A 20398-nucleotide genomic window follows, 5' to 3' on the forward strand; every position below is an offset into this window, starting at 1 on the left:
AGACTAAGATTTTCGCTTTTCTTGAATTGCAATTTTAAGCAGTATGACCCGATTGGTTTATTTTACAACCATTTGCCAAATTTATTGAGTAAAATCAGGAAAAGAAACACCGGAATTTGTTTTTACGCACGCATTGTTGGCATTACTCATGCGCTTGCAAAGAGTCTTGCTCCCTAAATGTGGAATAGGGTAACAGAGGTATTTTGGCCCACTTTAGGATTGATTTTATTTTGGCCCACTTTATAAAAATATCCACCAAATGTTGTAATATCTTTAAAAACCCCTTCCGCAATAGGTAATTTAATGTGATTAGCTTCAAATTGATGCAAAATGAGTTACTTAACATCGATAAAATCCGATGAAATCGATAAAGTTTGATAGGTGGGCCAAAATATATGAAGTGGCCAAAATACCTCTGTTACCCTATAATTTCATTCAAATGGCTGCCTCGGCTGGCCTTGCAGTACGCCATACGGTCGGTCCAGTTTTTAGTACATTAGGCGGTTCAATGCATAGAGCACTGGTCTTACAAGCCAGTTACGGTATGTTCGATTCCCGACCTGGAAGGATTCGTAGCGTCAATAGGATCGTAGCATCAGCCATACAATGATTCTGTACACTCTGAATCGGCTGCGAAGTCTGTTGAAACAGAAGGTCAAATTCCACTACACAGGCTATATCGTAATTATTGGTATTCTTTGAAAGAAATATTATTTAAAAACCTAGTAGTACGGCTGTGAACCATTTCGCGGTTAGTTTCAACTTTTGGTGGAAATTTGACACTCGAGCGGTTATTTTGATGTTGTCAAAAATAACCCTGCTCGAAAGTATGGTTTTTTTTTGACAGATGGATGGTTATTTTCCGACACTGAAAAAAAAAATTTGCAGTGAAAATTCTAATATCAATTCTGTGGTTAAAATTATTTCTAGTGCAAAATAAACCCAACTTTGAAATGGGCCGCAGTTTTAGTTAAACTTAACATACTCGACACAAAATAATCGCTCAAGTGTCAGATTTCAACCAAAAGTAAAATTAACCGCGCCATGGTTCACAGCCTAAAAATGTAATTGGACATCTTAAAAATCACTTTGATCGGGCCCATTAGTATTAAATAGATTTGTTTTAGTGCATCTAAAAATCAAATAATCACTTGAACCAGTGTGAAGAGATGATGACATAAACAATATTCCTATATTTTCACGCACTGTGCAAACTACTCGTCGGAAAGCCTTTCAATCAGTAGCCTGAAACCTTTTCCTATAACATAAAGTCGACGAATAAAACTGTAACAGCTAGGGAAGCGGGGTTTCCACTTTGACACAAATTATTGTCATCCACTTTTTTCGGTTACACCAACGGAGAAATTTATTTTCTCTCATTGTCTGCTTACTGTCATTCGGTTCGATACATTTTTGTGCGTGCGGCATCTGGTGTATGCGAACCTGACCGACTGTGTGCTGACTGTGCCGCATGTGTAATCTTGTCTGCATTCATTTCGCTTCAAGTACCAACGCTGCTCGGATGGGCTGCTGCGGAAGATAAAATTTTATTGATCATTATTGCTCCATTGTGATTTGCTTGGTTCGACAAAGAATTTCCTGCCGGTCGCATTCGGTAGCTTTCGAAGTGATTCCGGGAAACCGCAGGGAGCGAACGCGTGCCTGATGCGATTGTCTTCCCGACCTTACTTACGATAATCGGCAAGGATGTGCTCATCATCATCATCATCACCATCGACAACGCGTCCTCTGCATTGCTGATTTTGTTTGGAAACACACACACACGCATGTGTCCTGCGGAGTAAGACGCGTTCTGTGACTGACATCGAGAACGTGCCAGCCAGGATTTGCAGTAATCCCTTTCAAGAGTCTTAAATGTTTTCGGGCTCAAACATTCAAATCCGGATTTGAACCATGAAGTATCGAAGTTCTACCAAGCGTGAGAAATCGTTTGTCGGAAAAGTCGTCACTTTCCGGAACGACAATCAATAATCCGAATCCGAAGGGTAATGAGCATTTTAATGTCCTGTTCGGGTCACTGCGGCCAAGTGCTAATGAACCGAATTGTTTGATTTTTATTGTCCTTGATGACTAGATAAACATGAACAACAACTTGCCCAGTGGTAACGAAATGCAAACATTTCAAATCGAGTACAAACAACAATGAATTTAGGGCAAACAGTAAGCGGTAATCCAAGTTTCGGTGCCGGCCGACGGCAACCGCCTAAATGGGAACGGTGGAATGTTCGCTCCATGCACTAATTGGTAAAATTGAATGAGCCAAGCTTTCCAATGAAAAATGCTGACTGTCGGAACACTCCGGTGCTAATGTTCTGTTGAGCTATCGGTACTCGAAAACAAAAATCGCCGTTTGACCCTCGGTCCTCTGGTAACTGAAATGGCCGAGTGTACGAACGTAATAGACGGGGAATCGTGCCCAAAAACCGCACCGCTGAAAACGCTAACCGTCATTTCTTTTTCTCGTTCGGGGCGGTTGGTCGGGTGGGTGGAACTTGTGTTGGTGGTGATGCGCAAATAAACAGAATAAACAAAGCCATTCAGGAGACGCTGAGGAAGTGCTTCAGAGGGTGCGATGTCGAAACATAAATTTGTGTGTACCGGCGATGTTAGGCCCGCAGTGGGACGGTCGGATCGCTTTGGACGTGAAATAAAGTGATAAAACAATAAACATTGAAGACGGAAAACCTGCTGTTTATGAAGTTGTTTGTTTTCAATGCAAATCGGATCACGGGTTTCGGTCGGAAAACGATCGAAGATTGTTTGGCAAACAAGTCTATAACGGTTATAAATCAAAGTCAGACGCAAATAACAAGCCTATAAATGATATACTTTCTAATTAACTGCCGTGCCATATTCGGAGAAAGATAGAAATGTGTTCTCGTTCCATGCTCTTCATTTCAACTGAATTCAAGTAAATGAGTTCTTTAGTAATTGATTTAACGTGGAAAAGGAAACATACTCCGAAATCATGTTTTGTGTAGTCTTAGTTGTATAATTTTAGTTGTGTGACAAACTCTAAATTTAAACCGTCGATTATTTCTTTCTATTAAGCATAATCGCAAAAAAACTTATATCCTACAGCATCAATCAATCCCAATGCAAGATTCAAAACACAACAGAGTAATCGAAAGATAATGTTTTGGTATCGATTTATTTATTTACCTTCTTAGAGAGTGATAAATACGTGATCGTAAATATCTTTTGTTGTATTTAACGTATAATCAGATATTTTTGATAACAATTTCAGTTGTATGACACAATCACAAAAAATTCAAAATTAAAGTTTTCTGCTTCTGTAGAACTGTATTGGTATAAAAGGAGAACATTCAACTTTTTTTTTGTTTTTATTTATTCGTTAAACAAATGTAGACTACAGACAAAAAAAAGTTACAATAGTTTCTTATATGTTATGCTATACATTATTTCTACAATTTGGTTTCAATTTTTCTTTTATTTGTTTCCTGGACATAGTTAGATCGATTTTTTGGCAGTTTTCGTTATAAAAGCGCATCATTTGATTAACAGGATTATTTTTGGCATAATTTGTTTTATTTTTTTTTTCAAGAATATTTGACGACTTCTGAGATGGCGACTAGGAGCATAAAATATTTTAGTTGTGAAAGTAATGATTCAGATTGTACTCGTTGAGAAATAATGTCGTTGATAAAATAAAGCATTGTAGCTTTGCGGCGTTCTTCGAGTGTTTGTAAGTTTATGAGCATACAACGCGCTTTATATGATGGAAGAGGAAATGTAGTCCAGTTTAGTCTACGAAGCACATACAGTAGAAATTGTTTTTGAACAGATTCGATGCGTTCTACGTGTACGGAGGTACATGAGTTCCATACTATGCTGCAGTATTCCAAAATTAGCCTGACGTAAGTTGTATATAATAATTTTATTGTGTAAGGGTCCTGAAAGTTATGACTAAAACGTTTAATGAAGCCATACTATTTGCTTTATTGACAATTGTATTATAATGCTCCACGAAAGTAAGTTTTGAGTTTAAAATTACGCCTAGGTCTCTAATAATTTTACATTTTTCTACAGGTTGGTTTCCTAAATATATATTAATAATAGAAGACATGATTTTTCTACTAAACGTTACTGAACTACATTTTTTAAGGTTTAGTTGGAGTAAGCTTTTATTGCACCAAATGTTGAATACGTTAATTTCATACTGGAATACTTCAGTACCTACAGCATTTTTGATGTGGAACACATCTTTATTTTCTATATAGGGGTGCAAATCAGAAACTCAAGAAAAACTACACGTAGAAATGTGGTCAGGTTTTAAACACTTACAGCTCAGTTTATTTTGTATCAATTCTTATTATTATTTCATCATTTGATAGGAAATATTTCTACGTTCCGATTTGAATGTATCAAGCCACGTATTTTCAATTATATATGATTGAAATTTTGATTAGTAGCGAGCAGTGTCCTATTTGGCTGCTAAAAATCTTTGGTATACCGGATTTCCCTGCCATAGACGACGGTTTTGAAGGAGTAAGCGATGTATCAAAGAGAGAGCATCGCTCTGATTGGTCAATCGATGCGCAATAGAAGCGAAATTAAAGCTAAAGTTTCAGTCCTACTCATAGCATGCTAGAGGTAGGTCTTTGCTAGACAGCAAGACAAAAACGTGCCATGAAACGATTTGAAGCTTTAAGTGCTGAGGCCAGTTGTTAGCGTAAAACCGTGTGGCTCGCTGTGCGTATTACATTTCTCTCCATGCTCTCTCGTAAATGTGTAAAAAGACTCTCGATGTCGCCGGGTGGCCAAGAAAGTTTCGCTATTTTCGGTTACAAGTTTGACTACATCACATAAAATCCAATAACACTACCGCTTGTTTGGCAGCCTTGCTGAGCCGATTTTATTCCTCTCTCATGTTTCGTTACGTTACCAGGATACAAGAGCAGAAAAAAATGGTGCCGCCATAGAAATGGACTTACCATTACAAAAATAACATTCACTTAATTTTTATCGCGACAATATATATGTTTTTATGCACTAATCGCATCTAAACTAAATTATCTAGACATTGTCAGGATAGATTTTTGATCCATGCTTTTGAAGGTGAGATATTCAATGAACAAGTTGAAAGTTGCCGTTTTCAGCTATGCAACTCTTCCTTCAGAAAAAAGACTTTCCGACGGTTAAAGTCAAACAATCATTCTGAAATTTTCACAGAATAATCTAAACTAATTTTCTAAGAGTTTATCAGTTGGGTTTTTGATATTCGTTACCGTTTCTGAGAAAATCAGATTTGAAGCGTGAAAATAGCCCTTTGAAATTTGGTATGCTCTGATCTTGTATCATGCAAGCTCGGAATTCCCCTGAATAAATTTTGAATGCCTAAGATTAATTTCTAATTTATATTAAATGAACTCGATTGATAGCGAGAAATAGTTTATCGCTTCAACCGAAATCGCAGAATGGTAGAGAAATATAACGCTAAAAAAACTGCTTGCATAAAACTTGAACACAAGCTTGGCGAAGCTTAATTATCGAAATCGCAAATATGTACAAACATATAATTGCATTCATCTGGAATAATGGTGTAATTTCGTCGGTTATAAAACAAATGCAAATCAAGACAAATGATGTTCGGTGTTGGTTCGGATTGATTGAACTTTTTGATTGTAGATCATTAGAAATTTTGGTTGCCTTGTTCCACATCAATGGCTCGAACAACCCCATGGGTCTGATCCTTGTAGTTTTTATTTCCATAAAGAGCTTCATGTCGTCTGCATATACAAGTACTTTTAGATGTTTGAGTAAAATGAAAATATCGCTTACGTACAAGATAAAAAGAAGAGGGCCTAAATGTGAATCTTGGGGAACACCTAAAGTGACATTTAATGATTTCGAATATGTGTTTTGATTGCGTACAATTTGTTCACGTTTTGTGAGATATGATTCAAGCCATTCCAAAAGCTTTTGTTCAATGCCATATTTTTTAAATTTTGAATAATAATAATGGTATGTCAATTCTGTCGAAAGCTTTGCTGAAGTCAGTATAGAGAGTTTCTACATAATTTCCATTATTTTCTGTGTAACGGTTGTCGCAGTAAGACATAAGGTAAAGAGCAAGACCTACATGGAAAAGCCAACGATCGCAAAACAACTAAAATATTAGTTGATTTTCTGATTTTGATTGGTTAAAATTTGGTACAACTGGTCATTTTTTATTTATCATGCTGGCAGCTTAGCAACGACATCCAACAAAGACACGCACCACTAACAAGTAATGAAACGTTTCAGTTGAGCAATGCCAAACACCCTGAGCGAACAATGAAACGTTTCAATGAGATGTCACTCGTGCAATTGAGCAAAGACACAATCTCAGCAAAGTTACTTGTATGCATGAAAACAAAAAAATATATCAGTTGTTTCAACCAATTATTCAGTTATTTGAACTACCATATGCCATATGCAATAAATATTTTTTACTGTTATCCTCTTCGGGGGGGCAGATAATCTTTTACTGCTTGAACAACGAAATTTTACCTAATTAACTGCTTATGTCTTTATCACTACACTCACGAAGGACATAGAAATGAACCAAATGATTATAATTCTCAAAAAGGAACTCACCAGAAAAATGGTTACAGGGTATTAGGAAATTTTTCCTTCACTTTCAAAATGGCTCGCTGGTAAACCTAATGCTACAGATACACTTTCAAGAAAATACAAATAGTACCACTTCACTTTAGCAGCAAATTTTCAAGCGTTAAGCGGTTTCAATAACATTGACATGAACTGTCCTAGAATACATTACTCTCGGATGAAATTAAAACATTTATACTGTAAGAATATCTATTTAACACATGGAAAACTTGTTTTACAATTAACTGATATATTCTTCTGCATACTTTCACATTACATAAAACGACCACTACGTAACTAACATAAATGACGTTCATTTACCATTGAAAACTTTCAATATGAAACGCTTCTGGTGAAATGAAGAGGTTTTTTGTTCTGCGTTTTGCTGTCTTCATTCTCCGCCAAGTGACAGCATTTGAATACAAAAATTTCGGTTATCTGAATGGTTATGACAAAATCAATGGATTTGTTAGTAAAATCAACAACATTTTAGTTGAAACAACCAGGGTGTGAAACAACAATTGCAATATTGTAATTTTGTGATCTGCATGTTCTCCGTGTAAGACCTCACGCTTTTGGAATGAAGCGAGCAGCAGAATTGTGCCGAAGAATAGTCGCAGCAGGACACACAGCAAAACAACACCAAATTAAAAATTTCTGTTGGAATGAAACGAACAGCAGAATGGTGTAACGGAACTTCAACTTTAACAACGATTTTCGTTTCCAGTGTTCAGCAGTGGACGTAATCCGAACTGCATGGGAGCGCTGTGTTTGAAAACACTGCTGCTCAGTTAAGTTGTCCGGAATTTGAGTACCAATTCATTGTGAGTTCAAACTACACGTATTAATTTCGCCTGAAATCGATTGTTCAATCTTATTTGCAATCCAACTGAAAATTACAATGAATTTCGAGTTAAATTTTGGACGAGTTTACCGAGTGTACACGCCAAGATCCATGTCAGTTCCGTTTAAATGCTGATTCATGCATATCCATCTGCCTAAATGCAGATAGGTCACGACAATTCAAGACACTTCTCTGTCCCACAGATTGTCATTAAGTATTTTTTTAATGTTCACTTTTTGCTTTTCTCATATAGCAAGGTTATTCAATCACTATAAAAACCGGCTTTTTAACCGAAGCCCGAATGGCCGAGTGTCATATACCATTCGACTCAGTTCGTCGATTACTCAAAATGTTTGTGTGTGTATGTGTGTAAGTGCGTTTGTGTGTATGTACCGTTTTTATAAATATAAATATAAAAATAGGTATTGAATTCGCTCAAACTTTGGAAAAATTTTCCGAGGCCCGAAGGGCCGAATATCATATACCAGTCGATTCAGCTCGACGAACTGAGCAAATGTCCGTGTGTGTATGTGTGTTGTCAACTAAGAGGTCGAGATCTCAGAGATACCTGGACCGATTTTAATCAAACTAGTCGCAAATGAAAGGTCTCCCCGTCACCCTGAACGCTATTGAATGGTTTCGAGATCGGATGTTTACTTTTTTAGTTATACGAAGTTTTATGTCAAAATTTTCATTTTTTTTTACAGTATCTATCACAATTGACCATGAAAACAGAATATATTTTCAAACTTAGATTCGGCACGGTAATACCTATCCAACAAGCCATAGATTGTTAAAATCCGTCCATTTTTAACGGAGATATCGAAATTTTTGTTTAAGCGACTTTCCCCCCTAATCCAGCAGTAGAAGTTTTGAGCGCTGTCTGGCAAAGAACTGCTTGGGAGCAACATAAAACACGATTTTTTATACTGTTACATACATTTGTTTCTAACTACCCAAAAGACTGTGTACAGCATGATATTTTGCCTCGGCCCGATTTTAGCACGGTTCGTTTTTGGCAAAATAATTGTTCGAATATGACATAAATAAACTAGATGATGGCAGCATTTTCGAGTTGATAACAATTCCATAATTATATTGATTTAAACTACTTACAGCAATAAATGTTGGAAGAACATAAGACCCATATACCATTCGAATCAGTTCGTCGTGATCAGCAAATGCGTGTGATGACTCAAATATTTTCTACAAACTCAGATTTATATGAAAAGTCGTATGCTCCCAAACAAGGTTCCTGAATTACGTTTGGTTCCGACCTCTGGTTCCGGAGCTACAGGAGGACATGTGAAACGGAATTAAAATTGTGTAACTCATTTTTCTCGTAAATGGCTGAACCGTTTTAAGATTCAAATGAAGTCTAAGAATTATCTAAGATTCAAATGAAAAGTCTTTAGATTCTATAAGACATCTTGCTTTTCAGTCAGATCCAACTTCCGGTTTTAGGGATACAGGGTGATTAGTATAAAAATGTCTATTTCACATAAATTAATCAGGTTTATCGGGTTTGCAAATTTGGATAGTCGATAACCAAATAAACTTATTTCATTTTTGGTTGTATTCAGTTTTCGTTTCGGAAGGCACCCACATATTCCATTCGCACTACGATTTATCAAAGTGATGAGTGATTAAAGTCACAAATTGCCACTTAAAACGACGGACATTAGAATAATGTCATGAAAACAGAAACACCGAAAAATATTCATGCAAAAAACACATGCGGATTGATAAAGAAAGGTATCATCTCACTGCTAGGTGGATTAAGCACGTTTTTTACACTAACTTTTCTCGGAGATGGCTGAAACGATTTTCACAAACTTAGATTCAAATAAAAGGTCTGGTGGCTCCATACAAAATTCTTGAATATAATTTGGATCCGACTTCCGGTTCCGGAGTTATGGGTAAAATATTGCAAAAAATTGAAAATATGTGTTTCAACTTTTCTCATAGATGCCGCGACCGATTTTCACAAACTTAGGTTCAAATGAAGGACCCCATACGTAATTCCTAAATTTCATCCGATCCGAATAACGGAATCCGGAATCGGAAATATAGGGTAAAGTGTGTTAAACATTTTAAACCGTCACTGAAGAGGTCGAAAAACCGTAAAAAGTTTTCATCAGTAGAAGGTAAAACAAACCGATTTCGGTTATTCTTTTAAGAATCGAAGAAAATTATTTTGAAGAATGTCACAGTATCATATATGATAGTGTGACTGATATGGGAAAGGCTAGGTGAATTAAAACAAGTTTCTTACCCAAAACCATCGGTTTCTTTGAAATAGAACTTGAAAAAAGTTTGCGCCGTCACTAACATATTCAATTACGATGGGGAACGCTACACGCAAAACGAAAATGAAAGTATTGGTGTAAAACACATCTTCATACTAGTATGGGTGTCGTTTCGAATCAACGATAAAATCTATGAATCTGCCTTTATATGGAACTGAGGCAGGAATATATTTTGAAAATTATAGCTGACGAAATCTGGAGCCCTATGAAGATTTGAAATTTAATTTCACTTGAGCAATATTATAATTGCACCCTGACGCAACGAATTAGACGAAAACTGGAAACTACCCTGCGTTCTTCGAATTTCAATGTATGAGATGCTAATGGATCCTAACACCCAAAAAGCGGTTTTCTCAATCATATTATAATTACAGGGTTGTGTACAAGAAACGGTCGATTGAGATGATAGTAAAAACGTGGTAATTGAAATATTAACGAAATTATATTAATGGTAGAGGTTCCGATTCTAGATTCTAGGTACAAGGAATAATATTCTTCACAGAATATTTTCTATGCTTTGTAAAACAGTTCTAGTTTATTATATTATATATATTATATTGGAGTTATAATTGTAAAGAACTGTTTCTAAAATTTACTATACTTTCGTTGTGTGTTACCATATTTGATATTGAACTTACAATTATTATATTTGTATTATATCTCCCACCTTTGACCAGTTGATATCGTGTTTTATAACAGCAGAGTTTGAGTTTCGACGAGCCATTGTTATTCGTTTTCACATCAATCCGATTATTTCTCTGACGTTACCCGCCCGCCTATTGTCATGTAAATACGTCTTACTTCGATATGAGGAGCCTTTTTCAAAATTCAAGAATTGGCAGAACTTAATCGTGACTATCTCTTGTTGTATTTAAGGCTGCAACACAATTATTTTCCATTAGTAATTTATGATAAAATTTTCAGTATTATTTGATAACAACAAATAAATCAGAATTGAAGATTCGCCGTTTTTTTCCAAAATTAAAAGCTTTATTGCTAAAAAGTGCAAAAGTTATTCAAAGTAGCGACAACTTTCTCCCATCTTTCCGGCAATTTTCGGATCCCGGCTCGAAAAAAGGAGTCCTCTTTTGACGCTATCCATGAAGCAATCCATTTTTCCAACTCTTCGAAGGATTGAAAATGTTGATCTGCCAGGCCGTGTGCCATCGAACGGAATAGGTGGAAGTTAGAAGGGGCGACATCTGGGAAATACGGCGGGTGGGGCAAGACTTCCCATTTCAGCGTTTCCAAGTACTTTTTGACCACTTTTGCGACGTGAGGCCGAGCATTGTCGTGTTGGAGGATGACTTTGCCATGTCGCTCTTGATATTGTGGCCGCTTTTCTTTTTGCTAAGGCGACATCAGTTGCGTTCGGTAGCAATCTCCTGTGATGGATTCACCCGGTTTTCAGAGCTCGTAGTAAATCTCACCGAGCTGATCCCACTAAATACAAATCATAACCTTGGCACCGTGAATATTCGATTTTGATTTCGACGAAGTAGCATGTCCGGGCTTTCCCCATGATTTTCTGCAATCATGCCCAGGGCCTTGAGACGTTTTGAAATGGCTTGCTGACTCACTCCCAACGATTCGGCAAGCTCTTCTTGGGTTTGGCACGAATCTTCATCAAGTAATGCTTCTAGTTGTTTTTTCTCTTCACCACCATGTTTGTCTTCGACATCGAAATCACCGTTTTTAAAACGTTGAAACCACTCCCCACACGTTCTTTTACCCAGAGCAGCATCACCGTGAATTTCTGAGAGCATTCGATGCGCTTCAGCTGCGTTTTTTTCGAATTGTAACAGAGAAGTAAAACTTCACGCAAATGACGAGAATTAGGCACATAAACAGACATTTTCGAGCGTGAATAATACGAAAACAAGAACAACTGTCACTGAAACGGCGATGACAATTCGTTAGGCACTGTACACACTGACTTTAAAGGCATTATCATCTATGTATTTTGACCAGCCTCAGTCGGTACAGCCACCTATCGGAAAACGGCGGAAGCAAAGTTGTACACCTGATAAAATGTTTGGTATGAACGAGTATTATGGTCAAATTAGGTAACAAAATAAGGCGGGCATTACTATTACAACCGCATAAACTGAACGAATCATCGCACGAAGCGTATCGCGTAAAACCTACACATAGGAATACGGAATGTTTTTCGACACGTTTTGTTCGCTAGTAAAACAGGCACAAACTATGTACATATGGTCATAAACCATGAGTATTGTTAATTGAGGGAGACCCATTTGTGCATGTTGTTGAGAAAGACATATGATATGAGGGAGACTTTTAAAATTGATTTTCTCACCTAGAGCGAATTTTCTTTTTTTGCTACAGACCAAAATTATTGACATAACGACAAAACTTCACCTAAAATATTCCAATTATGGAAACTGAATAATATTCAAACTAGATCTTTTTATGTGGAATTTGAACTAACTTATGAGATGTTCACTAAAAATATTTAGTTTGTGATGTGCACATCATAGCAGTATATAAAGCCTGCAGGTGATTGTAACTGAAACTTTTTAAACAATTCGGAAGTGCTATGACGGCATGATGACACACATGGCAAATAAACATATTTACAATTTCTTCGCGTTTCGCCTTCGACTCAACACATTGCTTAAAGCCGTTCAAATTAAACTGCCATCTACGCCTAGCAGTTCAATTCAAACCGCAAAGCAGACGCAAAGTTTGCACTATTTATGCAACACTTTAATAATATTGCACAGGTGCAATATTATTTCTGATGTCTTAGGGGTACACGAGTGGCGGCTTACTACTGGCCGTCGCAGAATGTAAACATTTTAGGGGTTTGTTGGTTTGTGCAAAAAGCACATATTTTGTTTCAATTTCTTTGCGTTGGCAGTTCAATTTAAACTGCTTTGAGCACTGATGAGCCGAAAACGAAACACGAAGAAATAAAATTCAACATTTAGTTTCGGACCTAACTGTCCTGTGATCCACAGAATAACATACTTAATTAAAATCCCGACATAGTTCTTCGTGCTCACCTTGTTTCGCCAGCTAGAAGGAAAACCGGGTCATTTTTCTGGCATCGAAAGCCACCAATCCGAGCACCACAACGCTAGCAAAATCCTTGGTCAGGTACACGTTTTTATGTTCGTTGGCTACGTCTTTTTTCGAAACAGAACTAATAGAGCGGTCAGTTCGGTTTTACATCTCATCCAAGTCAGTCGATAAAACAAAACCACTTACGTTCGAGACAGAAGATACCAAGTACAGTATTGTGTAGTGAACAATAGAACGACCTCGACATGAGTGAACCAAACGAACAAAAGCTACCGCCGACACGAAAGAATACAATTGTTGTTGACTTCAGGTAGTGCGAAATTCGACCTTCGATACGAGAACTTGAAGGTTTGCTTAAGGAGCAAATGCATCTTGACATTAAACGTGTGCATTTACTTCAATGCAATAAGACGAATAATGTTGTTTACATCCAGTTTTATAAAGAGTTGGATGCAATTCAATTCGCAAAAGACAATAACAATGTGCACTATGTGGAGCACGAGAACATTAAGTACAACATTCCAGTATATATGGATGATAGTGCTATAGAAGTGCTATAGATTTTTAGCTAAAAACTCAGCTTAATCGGCCACGTAAAGCTTGTACGCAAATAGGTCTGAATAAAAATATATTCAAAATTAAAAAAAAATAGATCGGTCGACTCAATGAAAAAAAATCTTTCTATTTATTATTTTCAATACGGCCACTCTAAAAACAATTATCAATTTGTTGGTGGGTGTTATCACTACCAATCATCAAACCTGTCATCGGAAAGTAAATAGCAAAACAGTTGCATATTCTGTATCAAACTGGCTATGGTCGGAAGCAGAATGAAAAATTTTCACCGAGAAAAAAAACTAATGCCGTTTTTCATTGAAAAACACTGATGACGTGGCGTGCTCTGGTTTTTCACTTTCGAGCAAAAGTGCAATTTTTGCAAGGTGTTTTATTGTCATTTTTGCTCGAAAATGCAAAACCAGAGCAATCCACGTCATCAGTGTTTTTCAATGAAAAAACGCCATAAATGTCGACCATTTTTCGGTTCTCGACCCTGTTTTTGCACTTTTAATTGTTAATAATTTGTTTAAATAACAATGAATATTTTTGGTTGTAGTTTCGATCATAAAAAAACCTTTTTACGAATATTAGTTTTGGAATGCGAGTTTTGGACACCCAGTTGAAAAAGACGGGTGGGTAATGTCAGAGACGTAATATGAATAAAATTGACATGCTTTTTTAACATTTCCGAATATCGATAATCACGAGTACTAGCTGATTGATTAAGTGGATTCTTCAATCTTTCAACACTTCGCTTGCACAATTGTAACGGTGCAAATATAAGGCGGAATACACGACGGTAAACATTTACAGGGTTGCGTAGGGAACAATACCGATAGCATTAAAAATTTAATGTTCTAATTCAATCATAAATTGAAAAATTCACAACAAATTGTTTGTGATTATCTAGGACTTCAGAATTTTATTTAGGAAGTAAAAGGACACAGGACCGTGCGTAAGGGGGGGGGGGAGTTTTGGGTTTGAACCACCACCCCCTCCCCCTCCCCCCTTCATGACAAATTTTTCAACAATAAGTTCGATTAACTATAGAATACTTATGGGAAGGCAAATAACATGATAATTCATATTTCGTTCTCAGAATTTCAATATTGGGGACGAACATTTCTGCATCTTCCCACCTTTTGAAACCACCCCTCCCCCCTTCCCTTTGAATGACCTGCCTTAAACCCCACCCCTTGAATGATTCCTGCGCACGGGCCTGATAGAACATCAATTTCAAGAACTTACTTTTCGAACCCGTCTTGAAAATAAACATTATATAGCGATTTCAAAAAATATCCACAAACCGAAATCCGCCATCTTGAATTTATTAGATTCTAGAGATATAAATTATTGTTATCCATTCGCTAAGCGTGAACAAAAAGTATCTATAATTCCTTCGAAAAATTATTAGAAATGGTAAAAACTGGTTCACTCATAACCAAGGGTTTTTACACATAATTAGACCAAAATAAATAAATAAATAATATATTCCACCCCTGATTTCCTCAAACCTTGGTCCTTATTTTCGTTCTCACTTTCATTTTCACTCTCACTTCACTCACATATCACTTCACTTGATTTTATCTATTACCAGTATCACGCATAGTAAAGTGAACACTGTAGTGGAAAAAACTCATTTTTTCATTAAAATGTTGGTGGCGTTATGTTCATAATGGCCCTTTTTACCGTTCTCACTTCCTCTTTCACATTCACTTCACTTACATGTCACTTCACTTGATTTTACCTATTACCAGTATCACACATTGTGAAGTGATCACTGCGGTGGAAAAAACTAATTTTTTCAACAAAATGTTGGTGGCGTGATGTTCATAATGATGGCCCTTATTATCGGTATCACTTCACGGTGAAAATCGGGTAAAATGAATTTAGGTTCTACTAAGGAAATCGCTTCAGAGACAAAGGCCCTTATTACCGGTGTCACTACACGGTGAAACCCAAGTGAAGTGATTTTTGCCTTATTATCGGTATCACTTCACGGTGAAAACTAAGTGAAGTGAATGAAGGTCATTATCACGAAAGTCACTTCAGAGAAAAAAGTAATTACTTAGATGAGCTTGTTGTTATTACGAACATCAAATCACCAAAATTTTGTTGGAAAAATGATTTTTTTCACTACAGTGATTATTTTATTAACCTCGATACTGATAATAGGTGAAATCAAGTGAAGTGGCATGTAAGTGAACTGAATGTGAAAGTGGAAGTGAGAACGGTAATAAGGGCGAAAAGTAATTACTTGGATGAACTTGATGTCATTACGAACACCATGCCACCAACATTTTATTGAAAAAATGAGTTTTTTCCACTATGATTAATTCGCTATGCGTGATACTGGTAATAGGTAAAATCAAGTGAAGTGATATGTGAGTGAAGTGAATGTGAAAGTGGAAGTGAGAACGGTAATAAGGGCCATAATAAGGGTCACAGTCACTTCACTTTGTTTTCACCGTGTGACACCTGTAGAAGCAAGTTAAAAATCATTCGTTAAACTCATGCGGTTGAAATTTTGGCACTGAATTTGTCCTTAGTGATCGTTTATACCAAACATTTTAAAAATTTTCAATTTTAAGTTATTTGTGGTTATCTCATACTACTAAAAAAAATTTCATAAATTGCTGAACATAATACTGATGGTATGGAGAAAAAAAATATTTTGCACACAACAAGAGTTTCGAAAAAAATTTCAAGTGTGTCTCTTGTGAGTTACCATGGAAAGACACAAACAGAGAGAGGGAGATTTCACAGTTACGAGTTAAAATTACTCTAAAAAATATAAATTACTATGTTTTCATTACATTTCAATAATTTTAACACTCTAAATACAAGTCATGTTTTCCGCAAAGGATTTATATTCCTCCCTGAACCAGCGGGCATCTGGCATTGGCTTGAGCCTGTTCAGCTAACTCGAAACGCCGTGGATCTTCCCCGTTCAATATCAAGTCTTGAATACGGCCTAGTTTCCACAAGCGCCACAAATTAGCTTCCCGAACCCGAGCCTCGGTTGCTGCACGGTCCATATTAGTGTGGAGACTTTCCTGTTTAGACATTTCCCGTTTCTTAGCACTGCCGCAAAATTTACTAAAAGATTGATTCATTTCCGACGGAGAATCTTCTTTGTTTAGGATATACTTCCGGATCTGCTGCTCGTTATACTCATGAATCTTGTCATCCCCGCTTCCGGAGAGCAGCCTGGCCATCTGATCCTCTAGATCTTGGACTCGCATTTCCAGCGCCCGAACATCCGAGGGGCAAACCGAAAGCAAGGCACTCGATTCTCCACCACTCAGCAGAGCGTCGGTTAGGGGAACTTTCTTTCTCGGTAACTCTCTGGGTTCCGAAACGTCCAGAATTTTACTTGGAGAAGGGCACTGCTCTTGAATCATGATTATGATTTTTCTTCAAAAGGTTAGGTGTGAAAACTGCCCCACAAATTCGAGTCGCCTACTGCGATACCACCATTACTGGTGTCTACATACAATCTCTACATCATGGCAAAGCTAATTTTATCATTTCATCCACATCCTTTTCCGGGAAACCAAAGTGTATGCGATGGATCACTTTTATAATCTGTTAAACTGGCCCTTATTACCGGTATCACTACACGGTGAAAATCGAGTGAAGTAAATTCATGACCTTACTACGGGAGTCGCTTCCAAGACAAAAGTAGTTACTTGGATGAATTTGATGTCTTTATGAACATCACACCAAAGATAAATAATAAAGACATGTGCCATGAGTAGGGCAGAATCAAATGTCAACATTGTCACTCATTTCGATACCATAATATCAAAAGACAATTGTTAAAAATAACCAACAAGTTAAGCAAAACGAATCGTAAAACGAAATAATACGGAAAAGCACGAAAAATGGACATCCAAAGCCATGTCATCATGCTCATTTCTTCCATATACTCGTCAACCGTAGATTTTGATATTTTAACATTTATGCAATCAGTCGGTGTTGAACAGTCGTTCGCACCGCACGCGTATAGCTCTTGGCTCCTGGAAATTTTTTCTGGCTACCTAGAGTTTCATTGATTCAAGGCTTCAGTCTTTTTAAAGGCTACCTGAATCACTAACAGTCTTTTTAAAGACTAACAATTAGTCAGCCTTTCTCAAGGCTATACAAAGAGTGATATTAGAGTGACTAAGAAATTAATCAACCTTTTTTAAGGCTAGCTATTCAAAGAACTATTCTTCGAACTAATCAGTATTTATCAAGACTTTTCCAAACTAGGAGTCTAATCGAAGACTAATTTAGCCTAGTTAATTTAATTTAAAATTGCGTTCAACCGGAAAGGCTACAATCCTAAGGCTAAAAATAATTCAATACGGAATAAATCGCTATCCGTTATTTAACATTTTTCTAATAACATTCACGATCTTATAGAATCTGAATGTAAAAATAAAAGACAACGGACGGACTTCCCTTCCGTTGATTCTATGCCGTCTAACAATATTTACGAAATTCTTCCTGAATTCGATTGTAGCGACATAGAAGAAAATTCTTCAAAAATTCCCAAAATGGACGCTTTTCGTTCTGGGAAGAAACATCAATCTATGCCACCAGTGACAGTGATGATTTCCGACTTCGAAGCATTCCGTACCGAGCTTTCTACTTTTCTCCCGGAAGTAAAAGTCTCATTTCAAATCGGATGAAGAGGAGAATGTCGAGTCTTGGTTGATGGATTGGAAGATTACGAACGTCTTATTCGATATTTGTCCGAGAAACTTCATAAATTTTATTCATATGATATAAAATCAGACAGACCCTTCAAGGCTGTCTTGAAAGGCTTATCAAATGATAAAAGTACTGGTTTTGCCCCTTCCCAAGTAATACTTATGAAAAAAGAGCGAAGGGTTCTTCTAAACCACGCTCTGGAATTTCCCATGAACTTTAGCTAATACACTTCAATCGAAGTGATGTAAACAATTTGAAAACTTTAGAAAAAGTACGTTTTATTTCCCACATTAAAATTCATTGTGAACATTATAAACGAGAAAATCGCATTGCAAACTTAACGCAATGTCGTCGTTGCCAAGCCTTCGGCCATGGAACCAAAAATTGTCATATGGATATACGGTGTTTGAATTGTGGTAAATCGCATTTGAAAGACCTTTGTCCAATGAATGAAACCACTGATCCAATCCAATTATTTGAAATGTCCTGTCAGGGAAAAATTTTTAAACGCTCGTTCGCTTAGACAACAAGTCAAATCAACGACCTTACATTTACAGAACATACCTGAAAAGCAAAAAAACCGTTCCAAATGCCACGCCTAATTCTTCTAAGGCATTTATTTCTTCTAATTTAAAACAAAAAACCTGTTTTAATCCACCTAGTGGTGTAATGATGGCTTTCTTATATCAATCATACTACCATATATAATACTGTGGTATTCTTCAAAATAATTTTCTTCGATTCTTAAAAGAATAACCGAAATCGGTTTGATTGACCGTCTACTGATAAAAACTATCAATTATAAAAGATTTAGAATTTTTCTATGGTTTTCCCCATTTTCAGTGTTGGTATACAATTTTTAACACACTTTACCCTATATTACCGGATCCGGAAGTCGGATCCGCATGAAATTTAGGAATTACGTATGGGACCACAGGACCTTTCATTTGAACCTAAGAGAATCGGTTTAGCCATCTATGAGAAAAGTTAGATTTAATTCCGGAACCGGAAGTCGGATCCAAATAATATTCAGGAATTTTATATGGGACCACAAGGCCTTTCATTTGAATCTAAGTTTGTGAAAATCGGTTCAGCCATCTCCGAGAAAAGTTAGTGCAAAAAAACGTTACATGCACACATACGCACATACACACACAGACATTTTGCGTATTTTTTAGCCTCGGTTCAAAAGTCGGATTTCACAGTGATTGCATAACCTTTCTATATGAGAAAGGCAAAACAGGTACGCCTGCCAATTCGTCTTCTAACGAAAACAATTTATTGACAGGTAGATCGACCTCATCATCATCTTCTTCTAATGTCACTTATGCTAGTATAACAGGTAGAAATCTACCACTTAATTCTTCAAATGTAAATAATCAAAACACAGGACCGCCTTGCTGCTCATCTTCTAACGAAAACAATTTTAATAGGTAGATTGGCCATATCATCTTCATCTAATGGCAGTCTACCTACAAATATTCCATCAATGCCATTCGCTTCTTTAAATGAAGTTGAATTAGGCGATATAACTGAAAATAAAATGATCTACCTACAAGATCAACTTTTTCAAATGATCATCCAAATGAATTCGACTTCATCACTTTTTGAAGCATTTCAAACCGGATGGTAATTCGCAAATAATATGATAATGAATTTAAAATTTAACAGTGATGTTAAATAATTATTTGAATATTTTAAATTCGAATGCTCGATCTTGGAAATCGAGTGAAAGTGAATTTTATAATTTTCTCAAAGTTCAGAAAATTCATATTGCCATTGTGACAGAAACTTTTCTTGAACCAAATGTCAAATTGAAAAGTAATCCACATTATGTGGTTCATCGATTTGACACGTTTACTGGAATGGGTGGTGGAGTTGCTATTTTTGTCGAACGGCAAATTAAACATCGAATTTTACCTTCTTTCAATACTAAAGTTATTGAAAGCTTGGGAATCGAAGTTGAAACCATTCATGGAATTTATTTCATTGCAGGAGCATATTTGCCATTCCATGCACCGGCGAATAATTAAATTTCTTTAAAGGCTATTTGCAAAAACTCACAAGATATCGATCGAAATTTTTCGTAATAGGGGACTTAAATGCTAAGCATGTCCAGTGGAATTGTAGGCAAAATAACAGTAATGGTATAATACTTCATAATCAACTCTCAGCTGGTTACTTCACAGTTCTTCATCCCAGTAATCCGATTTGCTTCTCTTCCGTGAAAAACCCGTATACAATTGATCTGGTTCAAACAGATCAAAGTCACATTTGTAGTGAACCGATTACACATGCTGACTTT

The 20398-nt window shown here is 36.6% G+C and overlaps 2 protein-coding genes across 2 annotated transcripts in view; one reads left to right on the forward strand and one right to left on the reverse strand.

Annotated features, from left to right (window-relative positions):
• Positions 1-20398, forward strand: part of LOC131439181 (lachesin) — a 323974-nt gene that overhangs the window by 35645 nt on the left and 267931 nt on the right. The gene's annotated exons all lie outside the window — the stretch shown is intronic.
• Positions 16185-16994, reverse strand: LOC131439182 (uncharacterized). Its single transcript, XM_058609902.1, has one exon. The coding sequence runs from the start codon at positions 16794-16796 to the stop codon at positions 16260-16262; it is 537 nt and encodes a 178-aa protein (XP_058465885.1). The 5' UTR covers positions 16797-16994; the 3' UTR covers positions 16185-16259.

This window comes from Malaya genurostris, chromosome 3, assembly GCF_030247185.1.
Source record: "Malaya genurostris strain Urasoe2022 chromosome 3, Malgen_1.1, whole genome shotgun sequence".
Taxonomy (NCBI): domain Eukaryota; kingdom Metazoa; phylum Arthropoda; class Insecta; order Diptera; family Culicidae; genus Malaya; species Malaya genurostris.

What these genes read in the sequence shown, in the direction of transcription:
- LOC131439182 (XM_058609902.1), bottom strand. Translation starts at nt 16,796, where the DNA reads ATGATTCAAGAGCAGTGCCCTTCTCCAAGTAAAATTCTGGACGTTTCG.